General features: G+C 41.6%; 1 protein-coding gene across 1 annotated transcript in view; it reads right to left on the reverse strand.

Annotated features, from left to right (window-relative positions):
• LOC126457304 (uncharacterized) overlaps nt 1-11778 on the reverse strand; it is a 99853-nt gene extending 88075 nt beyond the window's left edge. The window contains exon 1 of the mRNA XM_050093492.1: nt 11628-11778. Within this exon, the coding sequence (XP_049949449.1) occupies nt 11628-11718 (91 nt within the window). The 5' untranslated portion in view covers nt 11719-11778. The remainder of the gene's footprint in view (nt 1-11627) is intronic.
• Nucleotides 11779-18521: the final 6743 nt, after the last annotated feature.

Raw genomic sequence — 18521 nt, forward strand, 5'->3', positions numbered from 1 at the left:
TATTGGAGGGCAGCGTGGAGGGTAAAAATCGTAGATGGAGACCAAGAGATGAATACACTAAGCAGATTCAGAAGGATGTAGTTTGCAGTAGGTACTGGGAGATGAAAAAGCTTGCACAGGATAGAGTAGCATGGAGAGCTGCATCAAACCAGTCTCAGGACTGAAGACCACAACAACAACAACAGTGGGGACAGCGGCGTGGTGTGCCGTCTAACTTGATTCGCAAGGGAGCAAAATCTCGCCTGTTGTAGCTTGTCGAGCCTGAGTTTGAAATCTATGTGCGGCGGGATGTCATTTTGTCCTCCTGTCTCTCCGTCGCTGGGATTGCTATCATCGTTTACCGTCCCATGGATGTATATCGATGGGCTACGCTGCTCTCCGTACTCTACTAGACGCTGGTGATGGAAGTGCGTCGTTCAGCGGCACGTTAGTCTGGGTGCTTTATGTTTGATCTTCAAGTGCGCAGTCTTCGAGTGGCACTCCTTAGAGTTTGCCTTGCGCAGTTATATTGGAGTTTATTTTGTCTTGTGGTGCTTCCGCTTTCCGTTAACGAAGGTTAAGCTTGATTCGGCAATCCGTAGGCGGGTCGGAGCCACCTTCGCGACTAAACGGAAGCCTTTGGACTGAGAGGTCTTGTGTTTGGCATATTGTTCATAAATTGTTGTTTTGGCTGAGGTTTCTTATGGATTTCCCGGCATTTGGTCTGTTGTCCGGCCCGGGCTAGGTCTCGTTATTTTAAAAGTCGGTCCTTGTTTTGGGCTAGTACGATTTTGGTTTACTGCGTGGTGGTTCTGGTAGTACGCGGGGTCGCTGTGGTTGTGTTGCATTCTGTATGGGGCTGTGTGCACGGAGCCGTGGAGTACCTTGTGTGTGAACTGCTTCACTGTGGAGTACTGATCGGGCCATTCTTGGTCCTCTGCTGTATGAAATGATTTTATTATTATTTTAAAGCAACATTATCACTTAAATGAGTTAATTCTTGTTGCGTTAATTGCAACTTGGGTACTGAGAAATTTAGTAGTGTAATTACGCAAGATTTAATAGTGGTACATGTCCCTTTACCTTTCGTAATCTGTTCATTACTGAAAGACCTTAAGCTCATACTCATGTGATGTGATTTTCTTAAATTATTGTATTTTTATGTCATGTTATTGTTTTTTTTTAATTTGCTGATCACTGGTGTACTGTTTCAAGTATTAAAAAGTTTCAAGTACTTCGGCGGAACTCGCGGAACCGCAGCTGAGAGAGTAGTTGCCTGCCTTACGTGTCCGTTGTTGGCGCGGCCTGGTGTCCGTTGTTTGTTTTGGTATAGCTGAGTTAAGTATCGTGTTGCCTCCTCCCTTGCGGCCCCGCCGTGTTCTTCTCATAAACATTTCCTTTAAGGCTCTTTAGTTAATTTTATGCTAGTATTATTTTAATTTCTTACATTGGTAAAATTGTGCGGCCTTCATTATGCACACTGTTTGTCATAATGTCTCATATATCATGATGTGCGTGTGTAACGGTTCAATAAATGGATGGTTGTTATTTCTATTTTGGCGCCCTTCATGCCTCCTTTCTTGTCCCTACTGGTACGCTACCAACAGTGTTGGTAACCCCACATCATTGCGGTTAATCCATCCACTGCACCGCGTGTGGTAGCGCAGTGGTTAAGACAATGGACTCGCATTCGGAAGAACGACGGTTCAAACCCGTGTCCGGCCATCCTGATTCAGGTTTTCCGTGATTTCCCGAAATCGTTTCAGGTAAATGCCGGGATGGTACCTGTGAAAGGTCACGGCCGACTTCCTTCACCATTCTTCGCTGTTCCGATGGGACCTCGCTGTTTGACCCCCTCCCCCGAATCAACCAATCAACCAGCCAACCATCCGCTGCAACGCGGAAACTATCAGTGCCACGGAAAAAAATGAATAGTAAATTTAATGTAGTGTAATTTCGTACTGCGAACCGTTTTCGCTAGGAGGTGTGGTTTTTGAGATAGTCAAGAAAAACCTAAAAAGTGACCTTTACACGTCACCTCCAACCCCCCTCCCGCCCCAACCCCCACGATCACACCCTATTGGCCAGAATTTCTAGTATGCTGTTCATAGCACTCCCCTCTACCACTGTACAAAAATATGCGACTACACGAATTTTTTCCTCCAGTAGATTGGGCTAAGTTACGGTGTGAACGTGATGGATCTTTAAAAAAAGTCTGGATGCGGTTCTGGAGCTATATTCAGCAGAATCTGGCTTCAGATTCGTGTCTGGCTCGTCTGGTTTTTATTTTCCATGCTTTTCATAAGCAATTACCGAATAATATTTTTCACAGAAGTTCACGGCAAATTTCTTATCGCAGTTCTTATCTAATTTTGTTCTCTAAAGTTTATGTAGCCAGTTTTGATGAAAGTACAGTAAGTGGAACTAGTCATCTAATATGGATCATACTCATTAAGGAACGTATGATGGTTACCCCCAAAAAAATTTCCTGTATCATGAAACTGTGCGGCACAGCTTGTGACAAATATTTTCCTTTCTATAAGTGCTTCGTTTTAAAGGCGGCGATAAAGTCCACGGGACGTAAAACTTTGAACTTTCTTCCTTGGAAAAGTTAAATTATGACTATTGTTTTCCTGTAGGGAAATGAAAGTGAATTCAAAATATTAATACTCTCTGATATTTCAAGAGCTCCTCGTATTTCATTGTTACCATTAGCCCAAAGCTTGGACTTACGAGATGACAGACGCTTTATTGATGAAAATAGCAGAGTCCCTTTTTTTAGCAGTATTTTATTCGAGGAGCTATGTGGAGAAGATGTCTTTAAGCTTTTCGCAAGCCGACTTCTACATCCCATAGAATACCTATTGAGATGTGATGTTGTGAGGTCATCTCCATATTGAAACTAGCGATATGGCTCTTCAGAAACATCTGTCGCTTAAATATTGCTTTGCAGGGACAAACTCCTGCCACAACCAAGGTTTAAAAATCGGTCATCAGTAGATTCTTTGATGCTAAGTGTACTTGAAGCCAGCAGTTGTACAGTACGCCGTTAAAGTGGTCAAATGGATTTCAAGGGTCAACTTTAAGGAATGCTGGATTCCCACGTGGGCAGTGGATGACAATTATCTTTGAACACATCGATTCGTTTACAGGATAGTAACTGATTGTTGTTCCCTGAAGAACGAATGTGATCTCGTTAGTACATTGACTCTCAGGGGACCGGATATCGTGTCATCTCGTGCTTTGTGGCATCACGCAGATGCCTACGGTGGGGGTGGGGAGGGGGTGCGGGGGGGGGGGGGGGGGACAACTTGGGTCAGCATACCGCTCTCCCGGGCGTTGTCGGCTTTGCAGAGCTTGGAGCCGCTACCTCTCAATCAAGTAGTTCCTCATTTGGCATCACGAGTCTGAGTGCACTTCGTTCCAGTCTACTCATCGAAGAAAAAGCAGTGGCAGCTGCGTCTGAGAATCAGACACACTCATCACTCGTATACAGAGGCGGATTTTCAAATAATGCTCATTATAATATCAGTGAATCTGCTAACGTTTCACTTACATGCGAGCTCACCGGATAAAAAAGTAGTCGCCCCTGGAGAAATCATTACAAACATCATTTAATATCGTGTAATTCCACCACTGGACGTAATGCCCGCTTGGATTCGGTTAGCAAGTGAGTCACACAAGGTCCAGCAATTACGTCGTATGCAGGATAAGCCACCCGCTGAAGATGTGATCACGCAGTTCAGCCAAAATGTAGGGATGCTGACGACACAGTTTTATCCACTGTTCCAACATGCCCCATAGATTTCCTATGAGGGACAGGTGATTTTGCAGGCCAGTCGAGAAGTAGTACGACTGGGGAGTGTCCAGAAAACCAGTCACATAGTCTTCTAGCCCAATGAATTTTACTATTGTCGTCATTACGTTTCTGTGCGAGCAATGGTCTCTTGCCAGGTGGCCAAGTCTAAATGTTCATCGTATGCAGTTTCCGTCGCAATGTTCTTTCGCTAACAGGTTGGTATCGACCTTCATCCACTGACTGCAGGAATCTCTGTCGCGTTTGAAAGCGATTTTTATTTGCAAGCCGTGAAACGCGTCTCCAGCCCCTCTCAGTTTTTTCCGACCACATTTAAGACGTCGTATTTCGCGGCCACTTGTGTTGCACTATTACTTGTACGCACGTTGAATATTCCGCCGCGAAACACAAAAAATGCAGCAATGTCACACACTGTAAGGCCATAGGAACGGCCTAATGCGATTGCTCCTTTCTGCTACTCCGCCACGTTCTTACATTTATCCATACTTACATATAACGTCCGCTTGCAAAATAAACGTGTCATTGATAGCCTCAATGCCTATGTAGAGGCAGTGCGCGCGCAGTTGAGCGCGTGACTCGATTACTGCGCCATCTACAGAGTGGTCCATTAATCGTGACCGGGCCAAATACCTCACGAAATTAAAAACTGCGTTTTTTTAAACAGGGACCCCCATTTTTATTACATATTCGTGTAGTACGTAAAGAAATATCAATGTTTTAGTTGGACCACTTTTTCGCTTTGTGATAGATGGCGCTGTAATAGTCACAAACATATGGCTCACAATTTTAGACGAACAGTTGGTAACAGGTAAGTTTTTTAAATTAAAATACAGAACGTAGGTACGTTCTAACATTTTGTTTCGGTTGTTCCAATGTGATACATATACCTTTGTGAACCTATCATTTCTGAGAACGCATGCTGTTACAGCGTGATTACCTGTAAATACCGCATTAATGCAATAAATGCTCAAAATGTTGTCCGTCAACCTCAATGCATTTGGCCTTCCGTAATTTTCGCACATGCATTGGCAATGCGCTGACGCATGTTGTCAGGCGCTGTCGGTGGATCACGATAGCAAATATCCTTCAACTTTCCCCGCAGAAAGAAATCCGGGGACGTCAGATCCGGTGAACGTGCGGGCCATGGTATGGTGCTTCGACGACCAATCCCCCTGTCATGAAAAATGCTTTTCAAAAGCGCTTCAACCGCACGCGAGCTATGTGCCGGACATCCATCATGTTGGAAGTACAACGCCATTCTGTCATGCAGTGAAACATCTTGTAGTAACATCAGCAGAACATTATGTAGGAAATCAGCATACATTGCACCATTTAGATTTCATCGATAAAATGGGGGCCAATTATCCTTCCTCCCATAATGCCGCACCATACATGAACCCGCCAAGATCGCTGATGTTCCACTTGTCGCAGCCATCATGGATTTTCCGTTGTCCAACAGTGCATATTATGCCGGTTTACGTTACCGTTGTTGGTGAATGACGCTTCGTCGCTAAATAGAACGCGTGCAAAAAATCTGTCATCGTCCCGTAATTTCTCTTGTGCCCAGTGGCAGAACTGTACACGACGTTCAAAGTCGTCGCCATGCAATTCCTGGTGCATAGAAATGTGGTACGGGTGCAATCGCTGTTGATGTAGCATTCTCAACACCGACGTTTTTGAGGTTCCCGATTCTCGCGCAATTTGTCTGCTACTGATGTGCGGATTAGCCGCGACATCAGGTAAAACACCTGCTTGGGCATCATCATTTGTTGCAGGTCGTGGTTGACCGCATGTGGCTGAACACTTCCTGTTTCCTTAAATAACGTAACTATCCGGCGAACGTCCGGACACTTGGATGATGTCGTCCAGGATACCGAGCAGCATACATAGCACCCGCCCGATGGGCATTTTGATCACAATAGCCATACATCAACACGATGTCGACCTTTTCCGCAATTGGTAAACGCTCCATTTAAACACGGGTAATGTATCACGAAGCAAATACCAACCGCACTGGCGGAATGTTTCGTGATACCACGCACTTATACGTTTGTGACTATTACAACGCCATCTATCACAAAGCGAAAAAAATGGTCCAACTAAAACATTTATATTTCTTTACGTACTAAACGAATATGTAATAAAAATGGGGGTTCCTATTTTCAAAAACGCAGTTGATATCCGTTTGACCTATGGCAGCGCCGTCTAGCTGGCCAACCATAGCGCCATCTGGTTTCCCCCTTCAAGCTAAACGAGTTTCGTTCTTTGTAGTTTTTTCGTTTGATGCTTATTTCGTGAGATATTTGGCCTGGTCACTATCAATGGACCACCCTGTATAAAGGCTTAACGAATCATCTGTGCGTGCACGCTGGGGTTACTAATTTTTGTTTTGGTGAATCTGTTAACAAGTACACAGTGCAATGCTAGTTACAGTGACAAGTCTACACGTTAACGTGATTTAACATTGTGGTGAATTGATGTATATTTAAAAAATGAAATATACGACTAACTTCGAACATTATACAGCATGTGAAGACAACTACTGTCACGGCATCGTTTGACTTCCGAATGTTATGCAATTATTCTCCAGAAAATTTCAAACAGCTGTTCATTAATTGCGACAGAAAGGTGTTATTCACAGAACTTGCCATGGATATGACGGTTATTTTGTGTTATTCGAAATTAATTCGCTGAATTCAGCTGTACTAGGCGTAGACCTAATACCTAGCAGTGATTCATGAAAATTTGCTCTGGACCGGGATCCGTAACCGGATTTTTCGCTTATCGCTAGTGGTCGCCTATCCGTGCACGATCCCCGGACAGATGCACATTTCCGTATGTCACACCGTGTGCAGTCTTTTATCGTAGTCCACACAACAGAGCCGATATCAAGAAATTCGCACTCAGCGAATTGATTTAGAGTTTTTTGTACAACTGTGGATCGTCAACAGTGTCTTCTTCCAGACATACATGTAAATATTTTGTACTACCTTAACGCCCACTGCTTCGCTCGCGTACGGTCTATGGTCTATACAGTTTTTTTGTTTTTATTTAATGGGATTCATATTTTGTTTACAAATTGCAACAGCTAAATTTTTCACCCCAAATAAGCTCATAGAAGCATGGTCTTTCCAGCAAAAAGCAATTCTGGAGCTGGAGTTGAAGGCTTTTGTTAATCACGCCTTTTGCGTTCTTATGTAGGTATTTCCACTTCATCCCCTAACACAAATTTCTTTATATGTAACCGAGAAGTGAAATACTAATTTTCAAAGATTTACCTTTAACAATTTTTTAATCTAATGAAATATTTTTAGAAAAATTTTAATCAGCTATTTTACCCCTTCGGTGGTTGAATTTCTAAAAGTGCTGGAACACGTATTTTTTTATTTCTGGCTGAGAGTCTAAATGCCAATTTTGGCAGTGCTAGCTCCAAGTTGCCTTAATAGCGACGAATTTTCAAAAAGCCGTTTATTTCCTGTTTCACCCCCTTATGAGTTGTAACGTCCCCTTTGAAAAAAATTATAAATGACAGTGCTGGAAAACCTCTTACGTTATTTGATTTTCAAACAGCTGAGCAAAACTGAACGTACTCAAGACATTTCACACTTTACTTATTCTGACCATCACTAAACTGACACAAAATATTTTTAGCGCAACGCAATCTGACTTTCAATAATCCCCACAAAAGAATGGCCCTGACTAACAATAACCTATACCTTTCATGAATCTCTTACGTCACAAAAAACTTCGTTACTCGAACTACTGCAATACAGCGAGCACCAATACTGTCATATAAATAAAAGATTCCAACTACGGAAGGCACTAATTACTGATAGGCATAGCTAGCAAATGAAAGAGTTTGATAGAGAACAAACAATGTATTTACCTTACTAATGTTCAAAAGTCATAATATATATCAGTTCATGACATCCAGTCTTACAAATTTCCCTTTTCTGACGGACACACGTCCAGATAGTCCGCTCTCAAAATTCTGCCATCTCTCTCCCCACATCCACCACTGCTGGCGGCTCACCTCCAACTGCACAACGCTACGCCCTGTTCGTATCCAACTGCCCAACACAACAATAGCAAATATTCCAACAATTCCATCCAGCCACAGACTGCACCGAGCACAGTCAGTGATTTTTCATACAGAGCGCTATGTGGCGCTACCAACATAAAAACCTAAACAGCCTACTTACAGAGTGTAATTTCGACCAATCGCTTCTTGAGCGATGCCTACAGTATAATATCGACACCCTCTCCATATGTCAAGCTTCACCTATTTTACCCCCTTAGGGGTGGAATTTCGAAAATATCCTCTGCAAATATTAAATTTCTTTCGTTAGTGGTTTGGACTGGACGAGGGTCAGTCAGTAACTGAGTCAGTCAGTCAGGATATTCTTTTTTATATATAGAGATTAAAATAGGTCACCATCGGCTTCTATGTTCTTAGTCGATGGAATGTCGATTACAACGTCAACTGCCGGCCGCGGTGGCCGAGCGGTTGTAGGCGCTTCAGTCCGGAACCGCGCGACTGCTACAGTCGCAGGTTCGAATCCTGCCTCGGGCATGGATGTGTGTGATGTGCTTAGGTTAGTTAGGTTTAAGCAGTTCTAGGGGACTGTTGACTTCAAATGTTAAGTCCCATAGTGCTCAGAGCCATTTGAAGCATTTTTGAACAACGTCAACTTAATAAGTTTCCTTTAATTTACGTCTGTGGTCACAAACTTTTTTTTAACAGATTACCGGTTTCGGTGTTTAATGACCATCATCAAATCTGCAGCAAAAATGGGAAAAACATAAATACACTCGCAAACTGTATACAGCTTAAGAACAATACATAGACTATAATGAAAAGTAGTACTGACAAAATTTACATTTGTACGCTTTAAATATGAAGAGGCATACCTGTTCCATAAAAACCAAGTCCTAATGTACTGCAGCCATAGTGGCATCGTCAAATGCGGAATCAGCACCAGCATCGTCAAATACATATAAATAACATCATACGCACGAGTCATATTGTCAGTAGTACTACTGTTTAAAACAAGCTGCCATCAGATGTCGCTAATGTCGGCATACACTAGTTTTCAATAATTAATTCAAACAGCGAAAATAAAGGGGGATACAATAGTTGAAGTCTGTAATAAGCTTATAACGTATAAAATGCATTACAGTAATGAAAAGCAATAAAACGAAGAACACGACAAAAGTAATATTGTTGAAAAGAGGAAGAGTTAAAAAACAGTGGTTGACATGTGCTCTAGTGCCAATATTCTAGATAATGACATAAATATTAAACACCGTTGATAGTGCACCGGGTAATATTAAACAAATCGCTAAGGGAGCCACAAATGAAAGAAAACATAGTGCTGCACATAATCAGCGCCCTCTGTTTGTATGTCTTCCGTGTGTAACTGGTCTGTAAGGTGCTTAAGTTTTCCCACTTTGAGAAGGGAGTTTATGTTGAGAGTTGCTATGTTGAAGATTTTTCTGGTTTTAATCTTGTTGGATTTGCATGGTGTTGCAGACTCCCCAGAATCCATAGGTCTGCTTGCGTCGTTGCCCGACGGTGGATTGGCCACCTGGGGTAATTTCGTTATTGAAAGACATTCCCATCATGCGTTAAGATTGTAACTGTTGAAATTCTTCAAAGTTGGGGAGATTACTTGCGTAACCTACCAGGAATACGACTAACGTTGTTAGCGTTAGAAGGTTTTCTCGAAACAGCCGCCTCTAACATGAGGAACAGACGCTGCCCACAAGCGGCCCAATCTGGGTACAGACGCTTGCAGTTATAGATTTTTGGTTTCTCCGCTCTCTCAGCCGTTGGGAGTTAAAAATTCCTCATCCGCCTATGAGACCGTTGACAGGTTTTTACCCGCAACCCTAGGCAGGGGCCCTCACAGGGTGCTACCATCCGGAGCCAGATGGACCCAGGTTTTTTTACGAGGTTGTTACTCCTCCCCCTCCTCCTCCCTCATCACTTGTAAGATGAGGATCCGGGTCACTGTTTTTTTTGTAAGAAGCGTCGAAGTCTCCAAAATCACAAAATGAGATAATACCACCATCTTAAAGATAACGAAGAGACAATCTAACACATACCTATAAAGATATACTTTAAATTAAAAATAAAGTACTTAAAGTCATAAACAAATTATAAATAATGTACTTAAAGTGATAAACAAAACATAACTAAAGGTCCCACTTGATTTTAGTGCGGCGGGACTCTAGTTAAAACTAGGTACATTGGTAGTACCGTTAAAGGTGTTTCTGGATTGGAGGCTTTCAATAGCAGAGATGGTATGGCTTTTCGTACATTTCAAGTTTGCGAGGTCTTTAATCGGGACATCGGAACATCTTATTTTACTAGTAACATGGCTTTTGTTTTGAGGATTCGGAATCATCGGAAAATAAATGAACAAGAAGGTGTTTGTCTTTGGGTGAAAGGATCCGGAACTTGTTATGAAATAAAACTTGTTGGTTTTTGTTTCGCAGCTTCTGAAACGTCAACTTGGGCTGTCAAAGATTTAGGCTAGGGGAAATTCAGCTAAAGGAATTGCGCACACCGAATAGGTTATGTTGTTGTTGTTGTGGTCTTCAGTCCTGAGACTGGTTGGATGCAGCTCTCCATGCTACTCTATCCTGTGCAAGCTTCTTCATCTCCCAGTACCTACTGCAGCCTACATCCTTCTGAATCTGCTTAGTGTATTCATCTCTTGGTCTCCCTCTACGATTTTTACCCTCCACGCTGCCCACCAATACTAAATTGGTGATCCCTTCATGCCTCAGAACATATCCTACCAACTGATCCCTTCTTCTAGTCAAGTTGTGCCACAAACTTCTCTTCTCCCCAATCCTATTCAATACCTCCTCATTAGTTATATGATCTACCCATCTAACCTTCAGCATTCTTCTGTAGCACCACATTTCGAAAACTTCTATTCTCTTCTTTTCCAAACTAGTTATCGTCCATGTTTCACTTCCATACATGGCTACACTCCATACAAATACTTTCAGAAACGACTTCCTGACTCTTAAATCTATACTTGATGTTAACAAATTTCTATTTTTCAGAAACGCTTTCCTTGCCATTGCCAGTCTACATTTTATATCCTCTCTAATTCGACCATCATCAGTTATTTTGCTCCCCAAATAACAAAACTCCTTTACTATTTTAAGTGTCTCATTTCCTTATCTGATTCCCTCAGCATCACCCGACTTAATTCGCTACATTCCATTTTCCTCGTTTTGCTTTTGTTGATGTTCATCTTATATCCTCCTTTCAAGACACTGTCCATTCCGTTCAGCTGCTCTTTCAAGTCCTTTACTGTCTCTGACAGAATTACAATGTCATCGGTGAACCTCAAAGTTTTTATTTCTTCTCCATGGATTTTAATATGTAGTCCGAATTTTTCTTTTGTTTCCTTTACTGCTTGCTCAATATACAGATTGAGTAACATCGTGGAGAGGCTACAACCCTGCCTCACTCCCTTACCAACCACTGCTTCCCTTTCATGTCCCTCAACTCTTATAACTGCCATCTAGTTTCTGTACAAATTGTAAATAGCCTTTCGCTCACTGTATTTTACGCCTGCCATCTTCAGAATTTGAAAGAGAGTATTCCAGCCAACATTGTCAAAGCTTTCTCTAAGTCTATAGGTTATATGGTTCGCAAAATTTTAACATCGGCGGATGTGGGTAAAGACGGGATGGATGCGTAAATGGTTCTTGCGTAGGCCTCTCGTTTCTCTTACCCGCGCAGAGTTCCACCTAATTCCGCACGCTCCGATTTGGCAGTGTTAACAGTGCGTGCCAGGCTACTCACCACAGTCGAGGTAAGCCACGGCTGAGACGGCGGCGCTCAGCAGGCAGGCGACGAACGCGAAGAGAAACACTTTGGCGGCAGCAGGCGCCATGGCGGGCGACGAACACAGACCTCGTCTATGCACGCAGCCCCGCTGCCGCCGCCTTAAATACCGACGCCGCAGATATCACGCCGGAGACACAGAGTCTGCGTCACGGCGCCTGCGTGCCGAGTCGCCCGCTTCCCCAGTGGAGCAGGTGTTTTCTGTCGCATCAGTTGCGTGCAGCACTCCACTGTCTCAATGCCGTCGCCCACAGCACGAGACGCAATAACAGCCAACCGTGTGCGGTGATCACCGGCGGCGCGACACAACAGTTGTCTCCGTCACGCTCCGATATACCGTATTTACTTGCGATATCTTCGGTAATCTGTAGGTAGACGTAGAGACAGACTTCCTGTATTTCTCGATGACATACGATATCAATCCCTACTGACGGCTGATACCGTGGTGCTAAGTTTGGTGACGCTGAGGGAATTAGATAAGGAAATGAGACACTTAAAGTAGTAAAGGAGTTTTGCTATTTGGGGAGCAAAATAACTGATGATGGTCGAAGTACGGAGGATATAAAATGTAGACTGTCAATGGCAAGGAAAGTGTTTCTGAAGAAGAGGAATTTAACATCGAGTATAGATTTAAGTGTCAGGAAGTCGTTTCTGAAAGTATTTGTATGGAGTGTAGCCATGTATGGAAGTGAAACATAGACGATAAATAGTTTGGACAAGAAGAGATTAGAAGCTTTCGAAATGTGGTGCTACAGAAGAATGCTGAAGATTAGATGGGCAGATCACGTAACTAATGAGGAGGTATTGAACAGAATTTGGGAGAAGAGGAGTTTGCGGCACAACTTGATAAGAAGAAGGGACCGTTTGGTAGGACATGTTCTGAGGCATCAAGGGATCACAAATTTAGCATTGGAGGGCAGCGTGGAGGGTAAAAATCGTAGAGGGAGACCAAGAGATGAATACACTAAGCAGATTCAGAAGGATGTAAGTTGCAGTAAGTACTGGGACATGAAGAAGCTTGCATAGGATAGAGTAGTATGGAGAGCTGCATCAAACCAGTCTCAGGACTGAAGACAACAACAACAAGTCCCTATGGGACCAAACTGCTGAGGTCATCGCGGTCCCTAGGCTTAAACACTACTTAAGGGGGGTAGGACGTCAAACGAGCTGACTTCGAGAAGGAGAGGCACGACAGGACCTTTTAGATTTGCACTGTCTATACTTTTACAGATAAATTCATAAAACTTTGTCAGCATGACCAGGAAAGATTCAGGATTCACACTCATAGCAGTGGAAGTTCAACAACACGAAAAAATAATATTTTTTAAATGTGAAATTTCATAATTTTTTTCACTTAATGTTGGCTGCATTTGTTGCTATTGGTACACTTTTCTTCGTAAGTAAGAGATTCGTCGATGAATTTTGCACAGCTTACAAACCATACTTACAGGTGTATGAAACTCTAGAATTTATTTAATCTATGGAAAAATGAATTGGCTGTTACGTTTTAACTTTGTGTTTAGAAAAACTCGAATTTTATAGTTAATTATCTCAATTTTTACCACAGTTTCTAACAGATTTGGGAAATTCTAGACTTTCATACAACTGTAAGTATGGTTTGTATGCTGTGCAAAATTCATCGAAGAATCTCTCTTACTTATGAAGAAAAGTGTACCTACAGCAACAAATGCAGCCAATACCAAGTGAAAAAATGTTGAAATTTCACATGTAAAAAAAATTTGTTTTGTTATGTTTTTGAACTTCCTCTGCTATGAGTGTGAATCCTGAATCCTTCCTGGTCATGCTAACAAAGTTTTATGAATTTATTTGTAAAAGTGTAGACAGTGTAAATTAAAATGTCCTGTGGTGCCTCTCCTGCTCCAAGTCGGCCCGTTTCACATCCTACCCCCCTAAATCTAATTTAAACTAACTTACTCTAAGGACAATAAACACACCTGTGCCCGAGGGTGGACTCGAACTTCCGAATGGGGGAGCCGCGCGAACCGTGGCAAAGAGCCTAGACCAGGTGGATACCCCGCTTGGCTACGGCTGATACGGTCTACCTCTCCAAGTAAGTGGTTTTTCACTATATAATCCAATATTGCTATTTTGCCTAAAACTCACATAGCGAGACCGTGGCTGTGTACAATTAATGTAGGTTGATTCTTACAAAGAAGAAGATAGCAACCAGCCACTATTAATACTGCTATTTATTTAGGTAAAAGCGCCGTAACCGGTTTCTAACTGACATCAGACGGCTGTTCACTTGATTTGCAAGATACACACACACACACACACACACATACACACGAAGAATGCAGATTTACTTTTTTTGTTTTTTTTTTTGTAAATCTGCGATCTTTGTGTCAGCTTAACGGGTGGCAAATAATTTTTGGTGTGTGTGTGTGTGTGTGTGTGTGTGTGTGTGTGTGTGTGTGTGTGTGTGTGTGTGTGTGGTGCTTTGCAAAATATGGTGACGTGCAAATTACATAAGTACTGCATATGTTTTGGAATATTTGAAAAACACAATGCTGCAACTTCTCCTCAAAATCGCGCGGGATTTTCGATGGCACCAACACATCAAGAATATTTCGCCACAGTGGAGGAATAAAAAAATGTAAAGTGCATGTTGCAAATCATGTGAACAGCTGTCTGATGATGAACTTGTCAGTTCGAAACCGGTTACGGTTCTTTTACCTAAATAAATAGCAGTATTAATAGTGGCTGGTTGCTGTCTTCTTCTTTGTAAAAAGCAACCTACATTAATCCAATATTTCTTGCTTATTTGTTGGTTTATCATTCCTAGCTATGGCCTGCACTCTCCTACTGACGTCGGACCAGACATCTTACACTTAACATGTTGTACATGAACAATTAACATAACCGCCTCTCCGCTCTCACCCCTTCCACCCATTCTGTAACTAATCCGAACACTCGTGTGTAAAACAGTTTGAAACGTCTGATTACTTTAGAGTTCGCGTGTTAAATATTTGCCAATAAGCGTTTAAAATTCTATGGTTCAAGATGCAAAACACTAGCTATGTTGGTTTTATTAGTTTCGGAGTTTTCATCCATAGACTAATGAAGAAGTCAAAACGAAAACTTAATGTTTATGACATCACATCTCCTGAACTGTGTGGCATACAATGACATAATTCTTCAGGTACACTGAGTGGTATATGTGGATGCAGAATGCAAACAGTTTTGTTAACGCAGTTAGTAGTAAAGAATTAATATATTAAAATGCCGGGCCATATGCTGAAGATTTACTACACAAAGAGCGAAAGTGTATTATTTTATGGGACTGGAACTATTCTCTGCGTTCCCCCACAAGTACAGCTCTTACGTCGCTTTGGTAATCGGTCTCCCGACTATAAAATACGATTGTAAAGTTACCTTCTCTACTAACAATAGTTTGAAGAAAAATTTTGTACATACATTAAAAACTGAACAAGATTCTTTCACGAAATCACGCGTCTCTGAAAATGTCTGTATACAATACCCTAGCTATTATGTAGGGCAAACTGGTAGAGCTATTAAGGGGACCACACCGTGGTTCAGGTCGAAAAAAATCGATTTTCGGTTTTCATCATATTTCTGTAGATTAAGGTTTTATTTAAGTACTCTGAAAAGGATTTTACTGAAAATTTTTTTTTCGAGCGTTTAAAGAGCATTTTCCTATCACGTGTGCCACGCCCACTTTTCTGTCACCCACTGTCAACTCTAAGCCATATGGAGATGCCATTATTAGCAAAATAGAATGTGTAGGCCACGTTCAAAAACATTTGGGAACAAGGCTGAGAAAACTAGCTGTTGATATGAGAGGAAAAAAATTAGGAGATGGAAAATTGTTGACCGGACATGGTCGGTTAACTAAAACTGAAATAGAAAACTTGCAGGTATACTATGGGCAGGCAATTAGGAGAAATAAAGAAAATCTGGAGGCAATGAAGAGAGATTTTTGGGCCATATTCTTCCATAAGTTCTCTACTGATGATTAGCCATGTCATGGATTGTGTCCATCAGGAGAAAAATGGTTCAAATGGCTCTGAGCACTATGGGACTTAACTGCTGTGGTCATCAGTACCCTAAAACTTAGAACTACTTAAACTCAACTAACCTAAGGACATCACACACATCCAAGCCCGAGGCAGGATTCGAACCTGCGACCGTAGCGGTCATGCGGTTCCAGGCTGTAGCGCCTAGAACCGCTCTGCCACTACGGTTGGCCATCAGGAGAAAATTCGTGGTGCAAATACAATAGCGGTCAGGCAACTGGAGTATCTTATTCTCACCAGCATTCTCTTCCTGCTGGTGTCATTACAGCAATTAAACCTATTTTCAGAGACTTGGCTCATCCCGACCTTCTAAGGAAATGTCTGCATGGGCAGACACAGAACCCAAATGAATGTTTCAACAGCATAATTTGGAACCGCCTTCCTAAAAATGCATTTGTAGGCATGCATACAATGAAACTAGGAAATCATGATGCTGTTATTAAATTCAATTGTGGTAATATTGGAAAGTGTTGGGTACTGAAAAAGCTGAGAATTAATCCTGGTGGACTGCAACATTGCGATAAAATGAGGATAGCCGATGCAGACAGGTCTGCATCTAATATGGCCAAGAAAGCAAGACAAGCATCCAGGAAGGTGAAAAGGAAGCTGGGAGACCTGCTAGAGGACAAAGAAGGACCATCATTTGTAGCAGGACAGTTTTAATTAACTGTTAGTAACAAATTTCAAAAGCTTTTTCTTTAAAGTCAGTTTCCCGCAAACTAAAATTTTCAGTACATATGCCCCATTATATCAGAAACTATCATAGATAAATGAATGAAATTTTCAGAATCTCTGCATAACATAAAACGCCACATCTGGTACTACATTCATTAATATTCCCCCGTTAGGAAGCTCACAAAAAAAATATTTTCTGCAGAAAAAAACTTAATATTTTTTGTTGATAAATTTAGAAAAGTATTTCTCCAAAACTGTAAAATGGATAAAGTAGATTTTAGTACAGTTGACTATTAGCATCATGTAACATACAGTAAAAATGTTAAGGTCCTGCATCAAATAGGTTTTTTCAGAAATGGGTTACATACTTGCCTAAATTAACATGGGTTAGATAGGCAGGGTGTGGTCCCCTTAAAGCGAGATATAAGGAGCACCTGTTGGATAAGAAAGGGGGAAATGGTCATAATTCTTCTTTTGCTGAACAGTTTCTTATTTCAGACCATTCTCCGAGGGAATTAGCAGAAACCGTAATCCTACATAAGGAAATAAAAGGCTAACCACTTTCACGATGGCTTTAAACCGCTGCTCACAGTCACATAATACTTGTTTGTCGATCTCCGCTAACTGTGGCGAATGTGCCGTTTTCCTCAAAATGCTTCCTCTCTACTGTTGAGCTACTGACATTTCCTATCACTGGGTTTCATATCTCGTGGCCTTTTCAGCACGTTTTCCGCATAAGTCTCCGTACAGTTAAGCAGAAGGTTCTCATTTTTTATGTTGTGATGTTACCTTTATCCAATTTAGTCTTTCCTCCACCTTGTTGTAACAGAAGTAACTGAGAGCTGGTTTGTCAGGATGGGGCAGGATAAGGTTACAATTGTGGATGGTGCCGTAATCAGTTACCCTCTGTTGCACAACAAATACGTGAACTTTATTTAAAGAAATTAAAATTTAAAACAATGTCATGGAAAAAAAAACGCAACTGACTGTATGACGGCTGAAGGCCTTATTACAGAAAAAAAATTCTACAATTTTATGGCCGAAGGCCATAAAATTCTACAATTTTATGGCCGAAGGCCACCAACAATAACCTCCAACAACAAACGGCTGAAGGCCTGAATTAGAAGTCAGAAGAACAATTCCAAATAGCGCATATTAAGATAAATACTTCGTTTTAAAGCAAACTGTAACACGGCTGAAGGCCTTATTATAAAAGAAATGAAATTATTACTCGGCTGAGGGCCACACACAACTTCAAATCACAAACGGCTGAAGGCCTGAATTAGAAGTCAGGAAAACAATTCCAAATAGCACATATTAAGATAAATACCTTGCTTTTAAAACAAGTTTGCTTAAAAAAACTTATTGTAACACGCCTGAAGCCCTTATTATGAAAGAAGTGAAATTATTGCTAGCCTGAAGGTCACACACAACTTCAAATCCCAAACGGCTGAAGGCCTGAATTAGAAGAACAATTCCAAATAGTACATATTAAGATAAACACTTCGTTTTAAAACAAACTGTAACACAGCTGAAGGCCTTATTATAAAAGAAGTGAAATTATCACTCAGCTGAAGGCCACAAACAATTTCAAATAACAAAAAGCTGAAGGTCTGAATTAGAAGTCAGGAAAACCATTACAAATAGCACGTAGTAAGGTAAATACTTTGTTATAAAACAAACTGTAACACGGCTGAAGGCCTTATTATAAAAGAAGTTAAATTATTACTCGGCTGAAGGCCACAACAACAACAATAATTAGAAAATTACAAATATCCTTAAAACAAACATCACAATCTAAGGAATCAGGACAACTGGTTTTCAGCAAGTGTACCAAGAGTAGGTCTGGGAAGGTAACTCAAACATAAGGTAAGGTGAGACAGGCAGCCAAGAGTTGTACTCACGTAACAGGATGGCAACTGAAACTAGGGGTAACCTAAGTGCTGACCCACCGACTAACCAATCCACCTAACGTCCGATCACTGGTACAATGATGGAATATTAGGGCGAAGAGACAGGCAGCACTACGTCCTCAGAGAACACTAGAAGCAAGGTAGACTTCCCCAAAAACATGCACAGTACAATACAAGAGGCTGTCGAACTACACGCCGTGTCAGGC

The sequence above is a fragment of the Schistocerca serialis genome, chromosome 1, assembly GCF_023864345.2.
Source record: "Schistocerca serialis cubense isolate TAMUIC-IGC-003099 chromosome 1, iqSchSeri2.2, whole genome shotgun sequence".
NCBI classification, from domain to species: Eukaryota; Metazoa; Arthropoda; class Insecta; order Orthoptera; family Acrididae; genus Schistocerca; species Schistocerca serialis.